This window comes from Podarcis muralis, chromosome 6 (assembly GCF_964188315.1).
Source record: "Podarcis muralis chromosome 6, rPodMur119.hap1.1, whole genome shotgun sequence".
NCBI lineage: Eukaryota > Metazoa > Chordata > Lepidosauria > Squamata > Lacertidae > Podarcis > Podarcis muralis.
In genome coordinates this window covers 15,597,810-15,612,667 of record NC_135660.1, presented here as the reverse complement: position 1 = coordinate 15,612,667, position 14,858 = coordinate 15,597,810, and the positions used below count along the sequence as shown (strand labels likewise).

Genomic DNA, 14,858 nt, shown 5'->3' with positions numbered 1-14,858 from the left:
TTTTGTGGTCGGGAGACTGATGGAGAAATGCATTTAAAACTGTGGAATGAAATAATGATTAATATCATCCATAATAGGCCTTGTTGGGCATCTGCCGAGGCCCACACCCCTTGCAGTGGGGCCACTGCCATTCATGTGATCTTCCTGGTCTTGCAACTTTCTCTCTAGAAAAAAATAAACCACTGCCTCTCATTCTGGGACAGAGCCAAAAGTGCTTTGCAAAATCTGTCCTCACGCTGCAGTGGATGGAGTTTTGCAATTATTTAATTCCGTTTATGAATCATTTCCCATAAAATATCTCAAAGCCATTTCACACACACAATCAGCAAGCTTCCCGTACAAAATTTCATATATAACAATTACAAACACTTTCCTGTGCAAAAATCATTTCAAATTCAGTACAGACATCGAAGGCTCTTCAGTGTCACACGAAAGCCTGAGCTACTACCTGTGTTGTAGCTTCTTCCTTCTGGCTTTTTTTCTTTTAGTTCAGTAGGCTAACTTCTCCCATTGTTTAGTTGGAGAGATTTTTTTTAAAGAAAAGAAGGGGGGAGGGAGATGAAACACACCCTTGGCATTTTGCATGACACCTCCCATCAAGCTGTGTGGGAGTGGGCTCCTCCCAGAGGCCGAACTAACTGATGTGAGGCATCTTTGTATCCTCCAGCCCATCATCACATCAGCCTCCAGTCCTCTCTGCTGACAGCTCAAAGGCAGACCCTGCCATTTGTTGCTCCTCAGCCTCTACGCTTCTTTGACTCTTGCAGCAACCCTCAGCCACCCTCTTCTCTCAAGCTGCTGGGTTGCCTGGCTCACCGGCCCAGAGGAAAATCATGGTTGCCACCTGCTTGCACCTCACGGGATTTGTGGCTAGCTTTGTCGGCTGGATTAGCTTGATTGTGGCAACCTCCACCAATGACTGGGTCGTGACTTGCGGCTATACCATCACCACCTGCAGGAAGATGGATGAGCTGGGGTCCAAAGGGCTGTGGGCAGACTGTGTCATGGCAACGGGCCTCTATCACTGCAAGCCGCTGGTGGACATCCTCATATTGCCAGGTATGGGCTATCCAAAAACTCCCAAGGGCTGCTTGGGATTTTAGGGCAGATTGAAATCAAGAGTGCGGCTCCGATGGCTATTTGGTTGCATTCATGTGCAAGGTGCTTTTACAGAGTAACAAGCCAAATAAAAATAAAAATGAAAAGTCTCTGTCCCAAGGATCTTACAATCCACTGCTGGGAAAATAACAGGGGCTGGAGGGGAGGAGGATGGGAGGAGAAAGTTAAGCATTCAGGGAAGTTAAGAAGTTCTACGAAGTGGGGGAAGTGTGTGCAGGTATATTGACTTTGGTAAGTGCAAAATCTGGCTAAGAGATTATTAGCTTTTTTTTTTAAGAGAAGGTTGCTTGGGTTCAACTTTTTCTGAAAGTTTGACCAGGCAGCATTGGTCTTTAATCTTGTATGTTGTGGTTAGGGAAATGCACTCTGTGCATGCTCAGGCAAGCAGACGGTTATTATTTTGCAGAAGTGGAAATCTTTGAAACTCCACAGACGAAAGATGGATCAGCATATTATTTTACCACCAAACCCCACCCTGGTTCTTACAGTTCAGTCCCAAGTATACACTAATTGGCTTTAAATTCCACTGATTTCAGTGGGAGTAATGATCAAATAAGGTTCCTCACATCTGGATGCTGATAGGGGCCTCTCCATGTTTAATTTAGTGGGTATGGATGATTGAATTCAAACTGAGGGCTTCTGAGCTTGCACTCTGTGCTATTACGATGGTAGAAGATATTTCAATGTCTGCAGAAGAGCAAATACTGGTTTTTGCTCTTTCTTGTTATATTTACGTGCATGCTGCTTTGACATTCTTTCTTAAACCGATTGGTAGGAGAGACAAAGGAGAGGGCTGCTTCTTCACACAGCTCGCAATGCATTTATGCAACTTGCAGCCACAAGGTGGTGGTGACGGTCGCAAGCTTAGGAATCTTTAGGAGGAGATCACACAAAATTCACAAAGGGTTAGAGAAGGGTTGTGGTGGATCAGTGAGAGAACATGCCGCGTATGCAAAATGTCCCAGGTTCAATTGTGCAAAGAGAAGCCCTTGTACAAGGCTTCCACCAAAGGGGTTCGTTCAGGACAGAACATCTGTTTTGCATGCAAAAGGCCTCAAGTCTAATCTCCAGCATCTCCAGGCAAAGCTTGGAGAAATCCCTCGTTGATACACTGGGAGCTACTGTCACTGAGGCAATACTGAGCTAGCTAGACCAGTGGTCTAATTCAGTATAAGTCTGCTTGCTGCTGACTACCAGTCATAAGGCTGATGTTGTTGTTTAGTCGTTTAGTCGTGTCCGACTCTTCGTGACCCCATGGACCAGAGCATGCCAGGCACTCCTGTCTTCCACTGCCTCCCGCAGTTTGGTCAAACTCATGCTGGTAGCTTCGAGAACACTGTCCAACCATCTCATCCTCTGTCGTCCCCTTCTCCTTGTGCCCTCCATCTTTCCCAACATCAGGGTCTTTTCCAGGGAGTCTTCTCTTCTCATGAGGTGGCCAAAGTATTGGAGCCTCAGCTTTAGGATCTGTCCTTCTAGTGAGCACTCAGGGCTGATTTCCTTAAGAATGGATAGTTTTGATCTTCTTGCAGTCCATGGGACTCTCAAGAGTCTTCTCCAGCACCATAATTCAAAAGCATCAATTCTTCGGCGATCAGCCTTCTTTATGGTCCAGCTTTCACTTCCATATATCACTACTGGGAAAACCATAGCTTTAACTATACGGACCTCTGTTGGCAAGGTGATAAGGCTGATATGCAATCTTAAGGTTCAGAGGCACAATGCTCTGAAGAATATGAGCTTACGGGGAGCAAAAATGGGAGAGGCCTGCTTCTTGGTTTCCAGGGGGGATTGGACTGGCCACTGTGAAATAGGATGCTGGGCACAGCCAACCTTTGGTCTGATCCAGAAGGCCTTTTCTTATAATCATACTTTTTTTGCTGTGCTGATAATGGATAGGATTAATGTGATGAGCATGAGCCACCTACTATAAGCTCAAAGACAAGGGGAGATTTGAACCAGAGACCTTCTGGTTCCACACTGTTAGCCCCTGCATGCTGTAAGCTCTCATGGGTGGGCAACTTGTAGGCCCAAAATACAATATGAGGAGCCTATCTTTGCAGGGACTCATGCAGATCATCACTGCGTTAAAAGTTCCTTGCCATGCTTGCATGCCAGTGCAGTGTTCGAAAGAATATAAGAAGACTGCTTCTGGATCTAATTAATGGTCTGGCTTCATGTGTTTCCCAGTAGGTAGGAAGATGGCTCTGGGAAGCTCACAAGCAGTCTATCAATGCCTCTCCTGCTGTTGTTTCCTAGCAATTGGATTTAGAGTGGCTCTGAAGCTGAGAATCCCACATTGCTCTCATGACCAGCACCTCAGCATCATTTAAGTTGTGCACAGAGGCTCCTTGCACACTCAGTGTTTCTCTTTGCCAGTCTCTAGTTTGCTAACATGATAGGGCACACAGGTTGACTGCTTAACGTTCACCCAGTGTAAATGTCAGCAGAGGAAGTGTGGTCCATGATGAATCCGAAGACCAAGGGTCAAAGGATGCCTCCTGTTGCACCGTCCTTTGTTGCTTTCCAAACTGTGTGTCTGGCTACGGTGTGTCACACAAATGTTCCCCACACTCCTCCCGGGGCTGGAAAGGGTTTAGTTGAACCTCCAGTTTCCTAGTAAAACTGGATTACTGTGACGCGAAATGAGGCATGTCTAAAAAGTGTGTCACCAACACGAAAAGTTTGGAAAGCTCTGTTCTGGGCCTTGTGGTTTTATGCTTGCTTCCCATAGGGAGCTGGTTGGCTGCTGTGAGAACAGGCTTGATCGGTCAGTAGACTGATCTAGCAGGCTCTTCTTATGTCCTTAAGCATCTTTGCTATGATTTTTCAAATTTTTTAAATAACGCCTAAGATAAATGCTCTTTGCCTTTTGCTTTCTTTTCTTTTTTTTAAAGGCAGCTGTTGGCCTTCACTGACAACATTGCTGTAGCAGTGGATCAGACCAAAGGCCCATCTGGGCCAGAATTCTGTTCTCACAGCGGCCAACCAGATGCCCGTGGGAAGACCGCAACAACACTCTCCCCACTTGTGATTCCCAACAACCATTAATGGCCTTATCCTCCACAAATTTTTCTAAGCTCCTTTTAAAGCTATCCAGGTCAGTGGCCACCACCACATCTTGTGAAGAGGTACCAGGGTCAAGCCAGGACATTTTGCTGGTTGAAGGAAAAAAGAAAATGGTGCTCCCCCTCCTCTTTCTCTTCTTCTGCAGTCCTCACCACAACCACACACACACACACACACACACACACACACACACACACACACACACCTCCCTCTTCACAGTGGTAGGGGAGTAGAAGGAGGCCAGGGAGGAGTGGGTGGGGGTTGGCAGGGGGAATGGATTCCTTGGATCTGCTCCTGAGGCGATTGCCTCACCTCGCCTCATGGCTGGCCCGGTTCTGAGAAGTAGTTTGTTTTGTCTATCCTGATTCTTCCAACATTCAGCTTCATTGGATAGTTCTGGGTTCTGGTATTATGCCTTCACAATGCTAACTGTGGACCTACCTCTCAGATGAATCTGCTTGGCCACTGTAGGATACAGAATGTTGGACTAGATGGAACTTTGCTCTGATCCAGAAGGGCTTTCCTTTCAAAATATCAGGTTTTCCTCTAGCCATTCTCACTGGATCTGTTCTGGCCTAGACTTCATTCAGGCTCCAGAATTATTAATTTCAAGAGCATGGAACCACATGCATACTTTAGCTACTTTCTCCAGCTATAGCTGGATACGGCCTTCCCCTTTCACAGTCAAGTAACATTCTGTTTGGACTACTAGAATTTGTTTGACGTGGTGCTACCCGTGAGGACAATATGGAGGCTACCACTGGTGCAAAATACAGCAGCCAGAGTTTTAATGGACCACATCACATTAGTCCTAAAAAAAAATAATCTACTTGCTGCCTCTTTGTCACCAAGTCCAATTCAGAGTTTAGGGTTTGAGAATTTGAGTTTTAGGTTTGACATATACAGGCCTCACCAGCTTAGAACTCATCTACCTGAAGAAGCACTGTAGTTAACAAACCCCTCACCCCATTCTGTTTTGCCTGGGCTCTGAGATCAGCTGAAGGGGCCCTATTAGTAACATCATCACTGAGTGGCAGGGCCAGTGCACTAATCTGCTTAGCATCCAAGATGTGTGTTTCTTTATATACCTGAGGCAGAAAATCCCACAAGTACCTCTGCAAGTGCCTTGGAAGTAAAAATACAACAATAACAATTTACATTTTCACTGCCCTTTCATGACATCCAAAATCTGCTGGCTGAAGCAGCCACCTCACTCTGCCTAATGGTAGGGACAGCCCTACTGGGTGATGTTCTGTGGTTGCAGGAGGGCCTTCTTGGCAATGGTACCCCAGTTTGGAAAAGCTTCTCCAGTGGGGTTGGATTGGTGGCAACATTATACACCTTTACATGCCAGCTGAACACACTCCTCTTCCTCCAGACCAGGGGTCAGTAACCTTTTTCAGCTGTGGGCCGGTCCACCCCAGGCATTTAAAGAATCCTCCCTCACATATCCTAGGAACTGTAGTTTGCTAAGGGTGCTGGGAATTGTAACTGTGTGGGGATGAAGCTACAGTTCCCAGGATTCAGAGCAGGCTTCCTCAACCTCAGCCCTCCAGATGTTTTTGGCCTACATCTCCCATGATCCCTAGCTAGCAGGACCAGTGGTCAGGGATGATGGGAATTGTAGTCTCAAAACATCTGGAGGGCCGAGGTTGAGGAAAGCGAATTGTCTTGAAATACTCTTAGGAGAGTTTGAAAAGTCAAAATTCCAGTCTTTGTTTTCTCGTGGACACACCTGTGGAGAGCTTGCTGTTTCGTTTGCTTCAGAAGCAGAATATCACACACACCAGCTTTTTTTTTTTTTTTGGAGGCCCCCCGTGCATCACCAAGAAAAGAGGCCGAAAGAGCGCAGCATATTTGCATAAAATTTGCATATGCAGATTAGACACACAGATGCACATTAATAAATAAATGTTATAAATTGAAACGCAATGCACCTCATTATAGTGGTGGAGCAGATGCCTAAATCCAGATGCTAATTGCTGATGGACAACTTCAAGGCCTCTACTTGCCCTTCTGAGTGTGAAGCAATCATTTAAAGCATGTGAGATCCCCCCTCCCAAATCCTGGGGACTGCAGCTTACCCCTCACAGAGCTACAATTCCCAGCACCCTCAATAAACTACAGTTCCCAGGATTCTTTTGTAGTGGGAGTCATGCCCTTTAAATGAACAGCATGTGTGCAGCCTAAACCTTCAAACCATACTTGAACTGATCAGCCCTTCAAACAGTACGTTTCTGAGCACAATTCAAAGTATTGGTGCTGACCTTTAAAGCCCTAAACAGCCTCGGTCCTGTACAGTGGCGTAGCGTGGGGGGTGCAGGGGGGGCCGGCCGCACCGGCCGCAACATCTGGGGTTAGGGCAAATCCACAGGTTAGGGGGCGCAAATCCACGGGTTAGGGGGCGCAAATCCACAGGTTAGGGGGCGCAAATTACTTGCCTTGCCCCGGGTGCTGACAACCCACGCTACGCCACTGGTCCTGTATACCTGAAGGAGCGTTTCCACCCCCATCGTTCTGCCCGGACACTGAGGTCCAGCACCGAGGGCCTTCTGGCAGTTCTCTCTTTGCAAGAAGCAAAGCTACAGAGAACCAGGCAGAGGGCCTTCTCAGTAGTGGCGCCCACCCTGTGGAACACCCTCCCTTCAGATGTGAAGGAAATAAGCAGCTATCCTATCTTTAAAAGTCATCTGAAGGCAGCCCTGTTCAGGGAAGTTTTTAATATTTAACGCTGTACTGTTTTTAACACTTGATTGGGAGCCGCCCAGAGTGGCTGAGGAAACTCAGCCAGATGGGCGGGGTATAAATAAAAAATTATTATATTATTATTATTAAACAGAGGACTCCTTCAAACAGAGGGCTGTGCTCTGCAAAGGAGGACACATGCCCATTACTCAAAGGGCACGGACGAGAGGAAGGGGAGTACATGCATTCCTCTGTGTAAATGGATAGCCGTCTGGATAAGGCATCTGAACTGTCTCCAGGTTTTCAGATCTCCTGTATGAATATACCTTACTGCATCTTGTAGGAGGCACCTGAGTTCTGAACGCTTTTTCCTTCTGGCAGGGTACGTCCAGGCATGTCGGGCTCTGATGATTGCGGCCTCTGTTTTGGGACTGCCAGCTGTGTTCCTTCTTGTGACTGTCCTGCCTTGCATCCGGATGGGAAACGAACCTGGAGTGGCCAAGTACCGGCGTTCCCAGCTGGGAGGAATCCTGCTAATACTCTTGGGTAAGATATGGGCACAGCTTGGCTCACTCACTTGCCAGTGACGCCAGCCTAATCTGCAAAAGGCCAAGTTTTCCAACTGGGGGATGCAGTAGTATTTCGAGGTTTCCTAAAGGAAAGCCTGAGTTTGTAGGAACCTGGGGAGAAAGATAAGGACTTTATAAACATTACAGAACCCAGGCTCTCAGAATGACCTAGAGGGTCCATTTTTTAAAAAATGGAGGCTGCAAAACAGTACACACTAAGGCAGCCTCCCCTAAGCCAGTGCTCTCCAGATGTTGCTAGACTACAATTTCCATAATCACTGAGCACTATCCACGCTAGCTGGGGCTGATGGGATTTGTAGTCTAGGGTTGCCAGACCTGCAGGACTGACCTGAAGTCTCCAGGATTGCCTTGCCTCTTCCAGGTGGCAGAGGAAGGGCTTGAATCTCCAGGTGAAGCCTTATTTACCTAGGGATCCATCAGCCACGCCATCCCCGGACCTTGGAGGGAACAAAAGTACCAGGAAAGCAAAATCTTCTTTGGAGAAAAAGAGTTTATTGAAATCTGTCCACAGAAACATTCTGTACACAGAGACAACCAGTTGGATAGCTCCTGAAAATACACTGGCTGTAAAGAAATACGCATCTACAGACTTCTTATACTCTTCTGAACACTCTCCCCCCTCCCATACCTTCTCAAATTATTCCCTTACATAGCACATCTATATTGCTTGCTAAACACATTTTATTGCTTGCTAAACATTCCTGTCTTTCTGCTAGCTAAGCATTTCCTCCCCTTTCCTTCGTACACGTGTCTTCATCTTTGCATTAGTAAGCATAAGGCAGGAAAAAGGGGGGCCTCTTTAACAGGTCTGGTTAAATTTGCAGACAACAGCTATAATGTCCTTGCAAGCTAACAGGGTAGGAAATGGACTTTTGACCTGCCAGCCAAATTTAGTAGGTCTGGTTAGTTACTGCTAACAGCAGCGGTTTCTTGCTAGCTGACTAGGCAGGAAACGACCTCCTGACCTGTCTGATTAGAAATAGCAAGCAACTGCTGTCTTTGCTAACTGTCTGGCCGAAATTTGCAGAAGTAAGATTAGCTCAGAGATTTACTTAGGAATTTACTGCAGATAGTATTCACAAAGTACAGAGCTTAGAAAATATTGAGAGAAACCTTTCCCATCTCCCTTTACAGGTGGAAGAAAGTGCCTTAAATCTGTTTGTTTGTTTGTTTGTTTGTTTGTTTGTTTGTTGAGAAGACTACATGTCCAGCTTGCAAGCTGAAGCCAGCCTCAAATTATTGCATAGACTCTCTAAAGCAGCAGTTCTCAACCTGTGGGTCCACAGATGTTGTTGGACTACAACTCCCATCATCCCTGAGCTCTGGCCTTGCTAGCTAAGGCTGATGGGAGTTGTAGTTCAACAACATCTGGGCACCCACAAGTTGAGAAAGGCTTCTCTAAAGGGAGGGAGGGTCCTGCCTCCTGTCCATAGTCACCTACTTGTTATCAGAGGCCTAGAATCCACATTCCTTTATAAGAAGATATGAAATAACGTAAAACCATTTTTGAAGGCAAAAAACAAAAACAAACCATGTGTGTGTGTGTAGGGGGGTGACAAGAAATTTTCCGCACCGGGTACCACCTGACCTTCCCATGCCTCTGCTCCCCAATTAACCTCCATCTCCAGGGCTCTGTGAAGGGAGGGAGAGCAGAGGAAAATCACCAGGGCCTGCTCCCAAAACTCAGTTTGGGGCCTTGAAATCTCAGGGTCTGAGATACTCTTGACTTCTCAACCCTATTGTAGCCCACATCTTGATGACAGCAGATTGGGGAAGCCTGCAGGAAGGCTTATTACTATTCCCCTGCCCTATCCCAGGAGCAGCTAACATTTTGCAAACCGAGTGCAAAGGCCTGGTTCACAGCTGTGGACCTTGCTGCTATAAAACCCTGGAGAGGGAGACTTGTCCCTGTGTGCCCTCCACAGCTCTGCTCAGTGTGGGGTGCTCCCCTGGCAGTGCCCTGGAGCATCTCTCAGTCCAGTCTATGTTTCCCCCCCTTCCAGTGGGGTGGAAGACCCAGTCAGTATCACCCTGATAACAATGAGCTCCACAGTCTCCTCCAGCACCTGCGTATTCTCAAGGCCTCCTCATCTCCTAACAACAGGCCTCGGTGTCTTGTTTTCACCCGCTTGTTTAGCTGAGGGGGAGGTGGGGGGCGGCTGAGGAGAGAGTTGCCTCTTTGTGCCGTCCTGCCCTGAAGTCGGCTCTCTCCCTGTGGCAGCCAGAGCTGACATCATGCCTTATTTATAGCAGGCGCTCTGTGCGGTTCCCCCCAACACGCCAGGGAGGCTAAGCGGAGACGTGTCCAGCTGCAGTAGAGGCTTTGAGTTGCCTGCAGGCCACACCATGTAGGCAATAAACCCAGAGTGGTAGGAATTGCCAGGCTAAAACCGGTGGACTAGTTTCTTGCTGTGTCTTGCAGAGATGGACCTAGGGTAGTGCAAAGTGCAATGCAGACTGAGGAGAACATCAAAAATATCCAGGGCTTTGCAGGCCCATAGTTAATGGGGGGCTGCCCCCTAAATGTTATTTGCCCCCCATTTTTCTTTCACAAACAAATACTTAAGCAAGCAAGCAAGCAAGCAAGCAAGCAAGCAAGCAAGCAAGCAAGCAAGCAAGCAAGCAGGAAAGCCTATGTTCAAAAGGTTCTATTGTCATGCTTTTTCCACCTCTTTCCCCCTGCTGAGGAAAAAAATTCCTGGATTAGATGACCCATGTGGTTCCTTCCAACTTTGCAATTCCATGATTCCATGATATACTTATCTCTTAAGCCAATAGGAACCATGCATTCTCTATGTCTGCATATCCCTGCCTATTTGTAGCAAGCAGGCAACTTCACTGTATTCTTTTCTGCGTCTGCTTAAAAACATTCTTGTTTAGGCAAGCCTAACCAGAGGCTTAGAAATGCTGGTGGGAATTTTAATTTTTCAGTATTTTAATTTTTGGTATATTTTTAAGTACTTTAATTTTTTTCTTGGATTTCATTGCTTTATCTTTTTGTAAACTGCTTTGAGGTGGTGGGCTCCCCTTCCTTGGAGGTTTTAAAGCAAAGGCTAGATGGCCATCCCTCATGCACAGACGATCTAGTTGAGATTCCTGCATTGCAGGGGGTTGGACTAAATGACCCTGGGGACCCCTTCCAACTCAACAGTTCAATGATCCAACGAGGCATCAGTTAGTCATTGCCTGTACTGAGCTAAATGGACTCATGGTCTTAACCGTGCAAGGCGGTTTCCTCGGTTCCTATGTGCTTCTACTTTTGTTGTAAGCCATGTTGGCTGCTGTGCAAATGGCAAAGAGCACAGCATATTAAATATTTAGATAGTGCCAGCCTCCTAACCACGGTTGGGAGATCCAGCAGCCGTGTATCTGCTCCAGGCCACAACAGAAGACAGCAGGCAACGCAGAATAGCTGTTGGCGGCTTGCCAGGAAAATAGCAAGCTCTGATCTTCCAGCTGATTTAATGACAGCTGAAAACAGAGGTTGACAATCATATCAGAGGTGCCCACCCTTCCACCCTGCTTGATGGTTTTTAAAATGCCCCCTGTAACCCTGTTTGCTCATCATATCTGACAGCATATTGGAGTTTTAATACACCCAATGAGGCTGGAAACAGAGAAAAGAATTTTCAAAGTGCTTTAGGCAGTGTGGAATGTTTTTTAAATGGTTTGGAAAGCCACAGTATGATTGATCAAAGGCAGCAATGAGGCATAAACAAATATGCAGTAAGGCAGGGGGTAACCAATGTGGTACCACCCAGATATTTTGGACTAATAATAATAATATTTTATTTATATCCTGCCCTCCCCAGCCGAAGCCGGGCTCACAGCGGCTAACAACAGTAAAATAATACAGCATTCTAAAATCAATTCATTATAAAATCAGTTCAAATCAAATTAATGGCAACCATTGGGCTAGAGTTCTGTGAGGATTACCAAAGGAGGGGGTCAGACTGTGCCCTGGCCAAAGGCCTGGTGGAACAGCTCTGTCTTGCAGGCCCTGTGGAAAGATGTCAAATTCCTCAGGGCTCTAGTCTCTTGTGACAGTGTTCCACCAGATCGGAGCCACAGCCGAAAAAGCCCTGGCTCTGGTTGAGGTCAGCCTAACCTCTCTGTGGCCAGGGACCTCCAAGATGTTTTTATTTGAAGACCGTAAGGTCCTCCATGGGACATACCAGGAGAGACGGTCCCGTAGGTACGAGGGTCCTAAGCCGTATAGTACTATAGCTTCCATCGGCCCCAGCAAGCATTGTCAAGGATGATGAGAGTTGTAGTCCCCAACATCTGGAAGTCACTATTTTGGTCACCCCCAGTCACTTCCAGCAATTCTTCTGCAAGCTTTTTTGTAGGGATTTTCCTTTGCGTTCAACAAGCTTTCTTCTCAAACAGACACTTTTTTGGGGGAAATTTGAATGTGAAAAAGATGCCTTTAATGGGTTTTGAAGATTAAAAGCCTTTCCACAACAGAGAAATAAAATACGTTCTAGAATATCTAGAGAACAGATATCTAGGCATCTACTCAATAAATGCCTGATCAGTGCAAGGACTTGCGCAATAGGACTTTCTGCCCTCTCCTCTCCCGTGTGCCCCATGCCCTCCCCAAATCCTGCTCTGAAGTGTTGGGGAAAACCCAGAACGGGGAAAACCCAGAACGAATTTAGGAGGCGTGTAGGGCATGCAAACCCTATACGTGAGCAAGGTGAGTGAGAACTAGTGTGTTCATTTCCACCCCTCATGCTCAGTTGCCAGAAGTGGCTTGCTGAATGGGATGGAGCTGCGTTGCTCGCTTCCCAGCCGCGGGGGGCTTGCTGCTGGTTCCCAGGAGGGGAAGAGGGAGGGAAGGTTGGTGTGGTGCAAATGTGCTGGCAAGAGCACTTGGTTGGCTCTGCCCTGTGTTTGCACAGCGCTGACCTCCCTGCAGCCTCTCCCTCCTGTGAGCCACACAATGATGCACCTGCCAAGATGCAGCAGAGCAGCTCTGTCTCACACCGCGAGCCACTTCTGCTCATTGCCCTCCAGCTCATGCTTCCAGGACCTCGTGACAACATTTCTTCATGCCATTGGTGCCAACATGCACCACAGCTGCTGATTCCTTCCCAGCACCATCTCCTAGGCCATCTAGGCAACAGCAGACCCTCTAAATGCCCCTGTTTTCCAGGGACAGTCCTGGATTTACAGAAGCTGTCTGGGTTTCTGATTTGATCCTGGAATGTCCCGCTTTTCCTTAGGACGTCCCTATTTTCATCGGAAAAAATGTTGGAGGGTTTGGGTGCCTGCTCTTCTGCTCCCCCACCTGATGAAATTAGGGTTAAAGGAAGCCAACAGGTAGGAGACAGTGTGTGCTTGGTTCCAGGGCTGTGTTTGTTGTGATGCTCACAGCAGTTCCTCCACCTTTCAAAAGTGCCCAAAGGCCCCCTAAGGCTGGTGTCCCCTTACCTGATGCAACCCACTCTCACACGGTAATAGCCGCCGCCATTTTGTGTCACATTCTCCCACCGGCTAAATAGTGTGTTTGTTGCTTTTAAACCGAACTTTTGTCCCTGTTTTCTTTTCTCCATTCCCTCCCTCTCTCTCTGTTGTGTAACCTCAGCACTTTGACACTGCCTCAAGACATCTTTCGATGTGGTCTCCGGAACAAATGTAGCTGTACCAAAGTTTTGTTGTTATTTGACTGATTTCTCAGGGACCAAATCCAGCGCAGCTCTCTTCCACAGGAAATAAAGTATTGCCCAGTTTGATGATTCTCAGATGTGGAAGCCGTTTTCTTTCCCTCTTAAAAGCGTGGTTTTTAAGATGCATATTATCTTTTGAGGGTCTTATTGCCTTTGATTCCTGTGGCTTAAACAGGAAGTGAAGGTATTAGGCACTTTGCCAGGCCCTGGAAGACTTAAAAGGAAAAACCATTCCCATCCCTGAATCGCTACATGAAGAACATCTAATATTTAGAATACTGTGCACAGTTTGGGTTACCCCATATCTTTCTCTGAGGGGTGATCCACTTATTTTAGTGTACTGTTTGTTTCACGGATGCAATTTTATTGTTGATTTTCTGCTGCCCTTTTCTGTGATCCTTTTCTTAATGTTGGCGGGAGATAATTTTTTGCAAATAAATGAAAGCAGCCCTATCTCAGTGCAGATATCAGAGAAAAGAACGATTAAAATTATTACATGTTTGCATGATGTTCTGTGCTCCCTGCTGAACAATGACCATCTTTCTCTTTCCTTTCCCCCCAAATATTTCCCCAGCTCTGTGTGGCGTTGTGGCTACGATTTGGTTCCCCGTGAGTGCTCACCGTGAAACCATGATCATGAGCTTTGGATATTCCCTTTACACGGGCTGGATTGGGTCCGCTCTTTGCCTTTTCGGCGGTTGCATCATCGTCTGCTGCTCGGGCGACGCGGAAACATTTGGCCAGAACCGTTTCTACTATGGGTCAGGATCCAGCTCCCCAACCCACGCTAAAAGCGCCCATGTATAAATGATCCTGAGACTTCCTGCGCCTTTATCACCAAATGTTTCAAAACGGGTGGATGGGTTTTCTTTGTGCTCCAGGTGTTGCGCTTGCTTGCATCTTTGCGCAAAGGTTGACCTCATCCCTTGCAGAAGATTCAAAGAAACAGTGTGATATTTCTTAAGCAATAAACTCCACCGGTTTGCCTTAATAGAAACCTGTAGCAAAAATAAAGACCAGGTCAGCCCTTATAAAAGTCTCACTGCCCAAGGCTTATATATTCACCGTTGAAACATTAAGTTTTCCCCTCTTTCCTCCTTCTCCCTCAGTCTAGGAAGGTAGTTAACAAATGCACACCTGGATTGTTTGAATTGCCAGTCTTTTTCTCAGAAAAAGTGACCGACAACTTCCTCTCCCTACTGCCCCAGATCCAAGGTCATCTTTGGGGGCAAAGTTAGAACGAAAGGGAGAGGAAGACACCGTACTTTCCCATCTGCACAAATGTTTTCTTTTTCACGAGATTAGGGAGTAATCTCTTTGCTTTCTCGGCAAAAGTTTTCAAGGAATTTGATCACTTTAGTAACAGTGTTTTTGTCTAAACGCATCAGTATGAAGGAGATGAAGCAAAAAGTTTCTAATTGCAAGGTAAATAACAGAACACTTGTACATAGCCTTAAAATAGATGCGATGGGGCCGCTCCCTGCAACCTCCCCTCCTTTTGTACAGGTTTGTTGCTAAATGTAGTTTATTTTTATTTTTTACTTTGTTCCAATTAATTTGTATTCTGACATGCACTATTGAAGTGGAACTTATCTTAAAAAAATTACTATAATCTATCAGTTGCCAGTTCCGTGAAAAAATCCAATGAATACTGATGATGCTTTTGGTCTTTAAGTGAAATACTGTAAAATACACAGAAATAAATGTTGAAATTACTAGTTTA

The 14,858-nt window shown here is 46.4% G+C and overlaps 1 protein-coding gene across 1 annotated transcript; it reads left to right on the top strand.

The window, feature by feature from the left end:
• The first annotated feature begins 659 nt into the window (after nucleotides 1–659).
• Nucleotides 660–14,858, top strand: CLDN11 (claudin 11). Its single transcript, XM_028731561.2, has 3 exons — nucleotides 660–1,059; nucleotides 7,255–7,419; nucleotides 13,710–14,858. The coding sequence occupies exons 1-3, from the start codon at nucleotides 834–836 to the stop codon at nucleotides 13,940–13,942; spliced, it is 624 nt and encodes a 207-aa protein (XP_028587394.1). The 5' UTR covers nucleotides 660–833; the 3' UTR covers nucleotides 13,943–14,858.